Raw genomic sequence first — 10,872 nt, forward strand, 5'->3', positions numbered from 1 at the left:
ATCACATGTGAAAGTAATCGCTTGAAAAATGATGTCATCCACATGAAATGGCTTCCAGCTTGGTCCTTTGTTTATCTTTCCATCTCTAGTCTTCAGATTTTCCCATGAGGACAAGGAAGCATGCCATCTCAGTGTTCATACAAAAAGCATGCAAATGCTATTATTAAACAAATCAATGGAATCTCTGATGAAGATTTTTAAAAGACAACAATGTCCATATGTGATCGTCATGTCTTAGTTTATTCATTATTAGAGACTGTGATTTAATATCAGTTCTTGGATTATTCATTCAGCAAATCTTTATCGAGCACTCACTGTATGCCAGGTCTCGTGCTAGGCTTTGTGGACACAAAGATAAACAGTAGCTGCTGCCCCAAAGTGCTTATGATCCAGTGGGGGAGATGGGTTCGGAAATCAGTGACCATTGTGCAGTGCTGTGAGGGGAAGAACCCGAGAAGGTAGAGAACAGATGTTTCATTCAGACCAGGGCAGTGGTTCTCCACCATATCTCACCCAGCAATTGTTTTTTTGTTTTATTTTTTTGTGTGTGTGCAATAAAAATCATATAACCAAATTTACCATCTTAACCATTTTTAAATGTATAGTTCCATAAGGTACATTAACATTGTTTTGAAACAGCTCTCCAGAACTTTGGTTTTTTGTTTTGTTTTGTTTTGTTTTTTGTTTTTTTTGAGACAGATCTCACTCTGTTGCCCAGGCTAGAGTGCCGTGGTGTCAGCCTAGCTCACAGCAACCTCAAACTCCTGGGCTCAAGCAATCCTTCTGCCTCAGCCTCCCAAGTAGCTGGGACTATAGGCATGCGCCACCATGCCCGGCTAATTTTTTCTATATATTTTTAGTTGGCCAATTAATTTATTTCTATTTTTAGTAGAGACAGAGTCTCACTCTTGCTCAGGCTGGTTTCGAACTCCTGACCTCAAGCGATCTGCCCGCCTCGGCCTTCCAGAGTGCTAGGATTATAGGCATGAGCCACCATGCCTGGCCTCCAGAATTTTTTTATCTTGAAAAAAACTGAAACTCTGTATACATTAAACTATTCCCCATTGCCCCCTCCCCCAGCCCTGGGCAACCATCATTCTACTTTTTTGTTTCTATGAATTTGACTACTTTTCTTATACTGCATGTAAGTAGAATCATACAGTATTTGTCTTTTTGTAACTGGCTTATTTCATTTAGCATAATGTCCTCAAGATTCACACATCTTGTAGCATGTGGCAGGAATTGTTACCTTTTTAAGGATGAATGATATTCCATTGTATTTTTATACCACATTTTGTTTATCCATTCATTCATCAATGGAGCACACGCTACTGTTTTGAAATAGATATATTGTAACTCCCCCTTTACTAACTGAAGTAAATTGATTGATGATATATCTAATTTGAAAAATATATAAAGCTCTAAATGAAATATAAAAGAAAAATAAAAGGAAATAAATACTGAAATAAATGTATTCCAGTTAATTATTGACTACATTAGAAGACAAATGAAGTAGTGAAATGCTTTCACCTACAGGTATAATTTCCATAACTGTTGCATTTATGGAAATTATATGTGTAGATAAAAGGTGTTCCCATTAGTAATATAAGAGTTTTTTCTAAAATGGTGGACAACCCCTCGGTCATACAGTTCCAATCAAAGCAAAGAATAACTTATATGGTAGCTGCATTTCTGGAAAATTTAACAACATGAAAAAAATATTTTGTATTTATATGTTTAAAACAGAGTTAGGTTCTAACTAACTCTTTTTATATAACTAACTTTTTATAATAACCAACTCAGGTTATTGTAAACAGAGTTTTCCCCTACACAAATGTCTGGAGGACATTCAAACGTTGAACAGGATACAGGACAATTCATTGCATGTAAACTCACCAAGGCACTTGCAAGATATATAACATGTCTGACCCCTACCCACCAACCACCAATAATGCAACCTCATCATTATGACATTAAAAAACGCACACACACACCATATTACAAAAAATACCCTCTAAGGGGAAAAACCACATTCATTGAGATCCACTGGACAGTCTCATCAAGGGAAGGCTAAAGCTGAATTCTGAAGAACTTCTAGGAGTTAGCCAAGTGCATAATAAGTACTCAGAAGTTATTTGTTGAATGAATGAATGAAGCCTGATTTTTTTATTCCTATTCACGTTTATTTCTTGAGAAAGTGTTACAGTATCTCAATTTAAACTTTTACCATAAGTTGAAATAGAATTCTATATCAATAGGTCAGCATGCAAGGCAGAAACCACCAGAAGGCAACCAAGAGCTCGAGAAGGGCAATTGTTTGATAAATGGCTCCGTGAGCCACTGCATTTGAGTCTCCTGAGCTGAGAGTCAAAATATCTGTGCGAGATAGCATTATGTTTATGCACTCTGCAGACTATAAAGTTAAAATGTTCATACTCTTTGCGGGCTTATTTGCTTTGAAATGAAGTACGTGAGTTTCTACACATTGGTGTTAGTTATCAGTCTGCTCTTTTCTTTGTGATTATTTTTCAACAGGATATTGAGGAGACGATGAACACCGCTTTGAGTGAACTACGAGAACTGGAGAGACAGAGCACAGCGAAGCATGCCCCGGATGTGGTGCTGGATACCTTGGAACAAGTGAAAAACTCTCCCATCCCTGCCACTTCCACGGAATCTCTCAGTCCTTTGCACAACGTCACCCTCAGGAGCTCTGAGCCTCAGATTCGACGTAGCACTAGCTCCTCCAGTGACACAATGAGTACTTTCAAGCCTATGGTGGCACCCAGAATGGGCGTGCAGCTGAAGCCCCCAGCCCTTAGGCCGAAACCTGCTGTTCTTCCAAAAACAAACCCCACCATAGGACCTGCCCCGCCTTCCCAGGGTCCAGCAGACAAGTCTTGCACGATGTAAAAACCAGCTGAGCAAGGTCATAAAGGGAGGTGATTTTAAAAAGAAAACGGATTAGCGACAAAAGTCAACGATCCATAACTTTGCTTAGTTTTGTGCTTATAACTGGAGATCTTTGGCTTTTCTATGTTGTCGAATGTAATGTCTGAGACTAGCTAAATTAACACGGGCATTTGTATTTTGTAAATTTTTTTTAATAACTGGACATATCTTATGTCATTTTAAAGACAATAGAGACACTTAGACTTACTTGAAAATCCAATGCTGCACCACTTGTAATGAAGGCAACACTGTTCTCCGCATTGTACAGTGCTTCAGATTTAGTGTAGCCCAGGTGAGTCAGACATGTCTTGATCCGAAGGCAGGAGAATCCGAGTTCCAGGTCTCATTGGTCTCATCACCAGTGTTGGCCTGTGGTACTTGGGGTAATGGCTGAAAGGTGACAATGGCGTTGGGTGGCAGCTGACAGTGAGCACCTCTGATTCTGTGTAGAGCAGAGGTCCAGCTCCTGCTCAAGGCTTGCAGTTGTCACCATGGGATATTCCCAGTGGGACCTTCAGCCCACGGTTTGAGTGGGTTGGATGATTGCCTCTTTCATAACAATCATTTCCCTAGGTCCAGGTTACATACTCAGTGGAAGCGGGTAGAACCTCTGCAGTTATTGCTTGAACTAAACCTGGGAAAGGAGAGGGAGATACCGTCCCCAAAGCTATCGATGTCACGCCTTCAATGAGCATGATCAGGTCTGGGAGATTTCCAAGTCCCTCCCCCGCATTTACAAAAGACTAGAACTGTCTAATTTTAAAGACTTTCTGGTTACACTTCTCTACAACCCCCTCCCAAGGTTTGTTGTTCAGTAACTGCCTGGAAAATATTTCTGTCTCCCCTAAATCCCTGTGTTCTCCTCTGTGGAAACAGAGAAAGCAAGTAGCACCTGAGTCCTCGGTTCACTCAGCATTCTCTTCTGGCTAAATCACCTTGGTTCCTTTAAACATGCCACAAAGGCCTGATGGTCTTAAATTTGAAATTCCAACTGTCATCTCCATTTGTCTTTGAGCCACCAACCCATAACTGGCTATGGTACTTGAGTAAGAGCCTTGCTGGGCCAAAGTGAGAAGATTACCTCAATGTTCCAGGATGTTTTCCACCCAGTTTTGCATCTGACTTTCTCTTTCTCTCCTACTCACCCCCCCCCCTTTTTTTTGTATGTGGTCTCTATAAAACTCACATAGTCAGCTGAGCTCTCAATTAAGGACCCTCCTTCTCTGGCATCCTAGCACACAGATAATTTTTCTTTAATCTGTATTTATACTATATTTTCCCTCTATCTTAAAGAATTTACCTTGAATTCACTTGTTTTTACTAAGGTACAAATCCCTATTGTCCTGCCAGCAGCATCTGATATCATCATCTGATATCATCTATAGGCCTGGGAGCATTTTATCTACTTTATCATTGATCTTCCTGATGAAGAGATTTTGTTTTTAAGAAAAATGGATGACCCAGAACTAACCCCTTTGGACTACCCTTGGTTTCCTTCTAGGTTTGGTGCGGCCAATTTCATGCCCCCCTAAGAATGACAGAGTATGGATTTAAATTCATCAGCCCATTGGTTGAATGCGTTATGCAGATGCAAATCAGTATCTGTACTAAAATCAAGATCATTACTTTGAGCTCTACCTCAGTTTATCATTCTAATCATCCTATTACAGGAAGAGATTAATGAAACACTGTTACCTTTCAAAGTCACACTGCTGGTTGCTTGCCTATGGCCTAATTTCACAAATGAATTGAGTAGTGATTTTTTTTTTCTCATTTCCAAGAACGGTAAAATTTCAAACCTCTGAATCTTCAGAACCATCCTTTTTACCCATTTTGAAAAAGAGGCCCAGGTCTGCACCCTGCCCAACCCCTCGCCGCTTCTCCTGAGCTTTAATGGTCCTTCAGCACCTTCGGGACACCATGGAGACCCAGTGGAGACTGAGTTTTGAATAGCACTCAGCCTTTTAAACAGACCTCCACATCCCTAGGAAGTTGAGACTTTCCTAAATAATCTCCCAGTTCTTTAAAATAATAAGGATTCTTAAAAACCATCTTCCTTCTGAAATGGAAGAGTAAGAAGTTAACAGAGGGTGTGGAAAGGGCACAGGTGTTTTGAATCTCCTTTTTTAAATGTCTTAAGAGCTTTAGCCTTAGCTTTTCCGATCTTACTCCTGTCAGCTCATTCCTGCAGGCTGCTCCCTGGCAGTCCCGCCCAGTGTCTCCTCTCTTGGGTGTTTTTCTCCCTAGGGTGGAATGAGGATTGCCTTTCTTCCCCTCCAGTCAGGACTCTGCCGCCTTGGCTAGCAGGGGACATGCTGCTGCAGACCGTCAGATCCTCAAGGCTGTGCCTTCTTTCAGGAGACAGCTCCTAATACTCTCCCATCACTTCCTTACCTTGCCTGTGTCCATCCTTTCTCCCTGTGCTTCTGTTTTCACCTTGAGGCTCTTTTTTTTTTCAATTCCAAGTGAAGAGTATGACCTCAGAGTAAGGACTCAGTAAGGACTCACCTATCCTTTGTTGAGTTAAAGTCCTCAGATTCCAGGAATAAGACAGGGTGGCCACATCACAGAGGAGCCACAATAACACCTAGTAAAGCCCATTAAAAGCTGCTGCAGCTGAGAAGGTTGGCCTGGTACACAGCCTTCTTTACCAGCCACGGCTGCAGTGCACAGAGGGAAGGAGGAGAGGAGAGAAAATGAGACCTTGAGACATTCTGTCCCCAGCTTCAAGGATCTTCATGTGCAGTTTGGGGAGGGAGTCATTTTGATGATAGTTCTACAAAGATTACCTGACTCCACTTACACAAGAATGTGTATTCATAGCTGATATTAACTATATGTTCTTATCGCATCCATAGGATCCACTGAAGTAGATTTGCCAAGTCAGCCTTTAGAATTGGGTTGCGGGTTTTGGGAGTGGATTGTTAGGATGGAGAGGAAGGTGCTCAGGACACAGTTTCTGATAAGTGTCATGTAAACTGTTGAAACCTGTTGACTGGCGCTTTGTAGAGCTCTGTGTTCATGTTCAGTGTCGACACCACTGTTCACCAATTTTACCCGTCTTCACACAACACAATCTGGCCTTGGTGCCCCTTGAGCCATAGATTATTCTATAGAATATTAGAATATAGAATAGAATTAGAATATAGAATATCTATATTCCATAGAATATAGAATAATTTATAGCAGGGTTCCACTCAATCTGCAATGGTCATGAACAGTTATCAATAGCTATAGAGCTCCAAGAGTCAAATTGTATCAGTTAAGAGTTTTCCACGTTTGCAGGTTTTGCCATTCCCAAAATGGGTTCATAATTAAATTAAAGAAAAGGCAAAAGGAGGTAGGTTAGTAGTGAGACAGTCCTTAGCAGTTAGGGATGACACAGTTTCTGGAGTCTACAAACTAAAGAAATTTTAATCTGATCATTGCAGCCTCTGAAATCCAAAGTTAAAGAGCCTGTGGGTCTGTCCAAGTGGAGTTAGAAGACTTCAGATTTGGGATGACACTCATTTATTACTGACCATAGCAGTGAAGAGGCCACGAATGCAGGAAATGGGCTTGGGACTCGGTCTTACTTTCAATGATCCACCACAGAGACCCTGAGACACAGAGCAGCTTAGAACTGAAGGCACCACGGTGTGTAAATAGAGCCCTCTACTCCAGACCACCCCCTGAGCTGAGAACACAACCTCCAGCTGGGCTGGAGTGTCAAGCTTGGTGCAGGGTGACTTTAGCAAAGCTTTGTCAGACTGATAAAACAAACTGGAATTTGAGCTTTCACTTAACCCTAGTATACTTTCTTTAAAAAAAAAAATGAATAATAATAATCTATGTGGTATAATCGAGATGGATACCTGTATCTTTAAATTACGTAGGGAATTTTGTATGTTTAATTGTACTGGGATCCATAATGCTTATCTTAGAAACTGTTTAGTAAAAGAAAATATATAAACTGTGCATTTGTGAATGCCCCCCTTAGAGCATTCATCCAAGTTCAATGTGTAGTGTGATGGTTATTATAGATATTTAAAGTATAGTAAGTGGCTGTGTAACAGGAGAGACTGCTATTTACCTACGTACTTAAGGGCAACTCCTGCCCACGTATTTAAATCGGTATTGTCCTTTCCTGTCGGTTTGATCAGTTGCAGTACTGGTAGCTTCCTGCTTGTGACTGTTACCTAATCGTGTCGATGTACATCTGTAGTATGTACATGTGAAAGTGCCTTTCTATTTTAGAGGAGTCTTAGCCTTGCTCTTGTGCCGTTGCCCCGCGCTCCTCCCCGCCCACCTGCTCCTCCTGGTTCCCGCTGCCCACCTGAGTGTTTGGAAACGTCCTCTCTCCCGGCTTCTCCGGCCCCGCCTTCCTGTGCCTCGGTGCTCAGTAGTGTCCCGTCCTGCATCCTCGTCCGTCATCAGACTGTCTCGTCCTCCTCGTAGACGTGATTGTGCCTTTCTCACCCCACCACACACACACACCGTTCCTCCCCTGCCCCGTCCACCCCCCGCTCGCGTGCTGCTGACTGCCACCGTGTCGCCCAGGCCCTGTGCTGCCTCTTACCACACATCCCCTCCTCTCCGAGGCGAGAATCAAGGGGAATGCTTTTACAGTTCTGGAAGAAGAAAAAAAAACAAAAACATGTTTTGTTAATCTGTTGTGACAATGCACTTTTATGTATAGTACTGTACATTTTGGCATGTACCATTACAGGCTGCGGTATACAGTCAGGTTTGTTCTCCACGGTGTATCTTTATAATAAATAAGATAGTCCTGGCTGCGTTTGTCTGCTTCCGATTCGATGTAATTTTCTGTGGTGTCTTGGTTCCTTTCCTTTCTCTCATCGGTACTTTTCCCCCAGGGAGCTGGGTTGCATTAAATAACGTGAAACTTTTACCTTTTAAAGAAAAAGAAAATGTTTTTATCTCATTTTCGTTTGTGTTGACACATTTGGAAATGGGGCGTCGGCACAGGACCCTGCCCATGAAGCGGTGGTTTTTCAGAGTCATGGTTTGGGGGGCTCGTGGGCAATTAGAGGAAAGATGTTCAGAGAGTCTTGACTGAGAGGCTGAGTGCAGTCCTGTCAACACACACCAGCCGGAAATCTTCCCTTTCGGAAGGACTCTGATATAACAAACTTTGTCAAGCCAACCCTTAGTTTCATTTGAAATTATTGAAAAATAATCCTTAGGTATTGGCGATGCTTCTTCAAATATTGAAAAATGATAACTCCTAATGTCTACTAATACTTAGTAAATAGTTTTGTAAATCAATATCAGTTATGTCCCAGATTGAACATTGATAAGAGATGTGGAATTTTTAAAAATGACATAAAAATCAAGGAAAAAAGACTTTTTATTAAAGTGTAAAATACAAACAGAAAAGTTCACAATTCATTAGTGTAATAGTTTTCATAGCTAACACACAGATGTATGCACCACCCAGATTAAGAAGTAACACACATTGAAACTGTGTCCAGTATCTAAAAAAAAAAAAGAGAATTAAAAAAAGAAAAGTAATACATTGGCATCCCAGAAGCTATTATGCTCATGCCTCTCCAAAGTTAATCAGTATATTAAAGAATTGCACTATAGTTTGGTTTTGCCTATCATTTTAACTTTCTATAAATGGGTTCATACAGTATGTAGATTTTGTGCCTGGTTCCTTTTGCTGAAATTTATGTTTGTAAGTGTTGTCATTGTTATTATAGCAGTAGGTTTTTGATTTTTACTGTTATATAGAATTCCATTACATGAATATGCTTAATATTATATTTACTTTAGTATTTCCTGATTAAACTTTGGGTATTGCATTCATAAATCTTTAAACTTGGAGAAATGAATGGGGGAAAAAAATAACCCTACCTGTTAAAGGACTTGTTTTTCCAAAACATGATGGAATGATGTTGAGCTAAGCCATTGACTGGAAGGCCTACCCAATGGCAGGGATAGTTGCTTTTACTTAATCCCCCCCCCCCCAAAAAAAAGCCACTGTCCAATCAGGAGGCAAGAAATGTTCACAGATGACACTGAAACTTGTTGAAGTTTTACTTGATGCTATAGTTTTCTTATCCAATGCCAGATGCTTTTCCTCAGTGCCCACTTTAGGACCAGAGAGTTGGGTTTACAGGCTACCCCACCAAGAACAAATGCCTAAATCAGATGCAAGATTGTTCTAGGAAAGACCCTACTGTCGTACATCTCCGTTACTGCTACTCTCAAATCCAAGCCTTGGCCTGCCACAACCCTCTCCTGGTGAGAAGAGGAGTGACCTGCTTCATCACATCTCTTGCTCCTGAATCGGAATCCCAGCAGGTGTGTCTGCTTGTCAGCTCTCACAGTTCATATGCCTGCACCCTGTAAGAAGCTTAGAAAGGCAGGGAAAGGGAATTTTCTGGCTTCTATTGTTTTATGGTTGGGACACCTACAGAGGACAATTCCCCAAGTTGTATCTAGAATGTCAAAAAGATCCTGTGAAGCCCAAAACTGTAGCAAATTCCATTCCATGGGCCATATACACCCATTGGGATTTTGGAAAATATGGTCGATATGTTTTGGGGAAACAACCACCATGAGGTTTATCAATTCTTCAGTAGCCTTTTATCTGTTTCTACATAGTAGATAAAAAAAAAAAAAAAACTTGCCTTCTACAGTAAAAAACAAAAGCAAACCTCCAAAAAAGTTGTTCTATCAAGGTCAGTCCCAGGAAGAGAGATGGGACGAGGCTGGATATAGAAACGTGCAGTTGGATGTGTGTGCACATGTGTTCATATGTGTGTGAGAGGGTGGGACTGGAGAGGACTCCTCTTAAAGCCCTGAAGCAACATGCTTTGTTCAGCGTTAATATCCTGAAGAAACTTATGGTATGATCCAGAAGATCTCGGCTCTAGGGTATTTGCAATCCAATTCCAGTGACTGGCGGGTGCGTTCTTCATACCCATGTGCTCTCAGGAGTGCTCCTGAAAATGACTGGCTTTCTTTTAGCTGCTTGGGGGTGCAACTGAAGTAAGGACTTTGGATGAATTACCCTCTCCATATGGTGCATTGTACTAATCTTTTGTCTTTGACCTACCCAGGGAATCCCTTGTGTAAAAATCATGTCCCTCTAAATGAAAGTAGATTGTGTGTCTATAAGCTAGGGGAGAGGAAAACGTCAACAGGCTGGTGACATATTCAAAATTGTACAATGACGTGACATTAACTAACTTGAAAAGGAGGTTTCAGGTTCTAGGCCTTTGATGGACTGTACCTATTTTGAAAAAAAGCAATGTGGTCAAGATTTGTAATAGAAATTACAATTTGAATTTTAGTCTGTGAGCCAAAGATTTTTATTGCATTAGTAACTGAATATTAGTGGATATGTTAGGAGAAGAGGGAAAAGAAATTTTAAATAAGCCAAAATCTGGTCTTAATTCAAACTCATTTACTAGACTTCAACAAACTACCAACCCATGCCTCAATTTCTCAAACAGAAATAATACACAGGGACATTTTTGTATATTGCCTTCTAATCCTTACACTGTTTATTTTTTAGCAGAGTCGAATTCATATTCTGTATATAACAACTGTGTATCCTTGTTGGGTTTTTCTCCTTCACAGCAATTCACATTAAAAGTCTCAGTAAACATGATTTTTTAATGGCTGCATAATATTCTAGCATATGAACACATTATTATTTAATCATTTTCCTACCATTGAGTGAGCCTGTTTGCAGGGTTCATTTTTTCAATTGAATGTTACATTGTGGTGAGCAGCTCTGTACATAATAATGATCTGATTTTGGATCATTAATTTAGCATTGACTCCAAAAAGTGAAGTTACTGGCTCAGAGGTATCTCTAAAGCTCTTGATAAACATTGCCAACCTGTTTTCCAGAAAGATTTCACAAATATACACTACTGCCAGCAATGCAAAACAGTACACAAG

General features: G+C 40.6%; 1 protein-coding gene across 2 annotated transcripts in view; it reads left to right on the top strand.

The window, feature by feature from the left end:
* Nucleotides 1-10,642, top strand: part of SRGAP1 (SLIT-ROBO Rho GTPase activating protein 1) — a 269,594-nt gene extending 258,952 nt beyond the window's left edge. For both annotated transcript variants that reach the window (XM_012782378.3, XM_012782379.3), the window contains exon 22: nt 2,536-10,642. In XM_012782378.3, coding sequence (XP_012637832.2) covers nt 2,536-2,913 — 378 coding nt within the window. In that variant the 3' untranslated portion in view covers nt 2,914-10,642. The remainder of the gene's footprint in view (nt 1-2,535) is intronic.
* Nucleotides 10,643-10,872: the final 230 nt, after the last annotated feature.

Source organism: Microcebus murinus, chromosome 10, assembly GCF_040939455.1.
Source record: "Microcebus murinus isolate Inina chromosome 10, M.murinus_Inina_mat1.0, whole genome shotgun sequence".
Lineage (NCBI taxonomy): Eukaryota > Metazoa > Chordata > Mammalia > Primates > Cheirogaleidae > Microcebus > Microcebus murinus.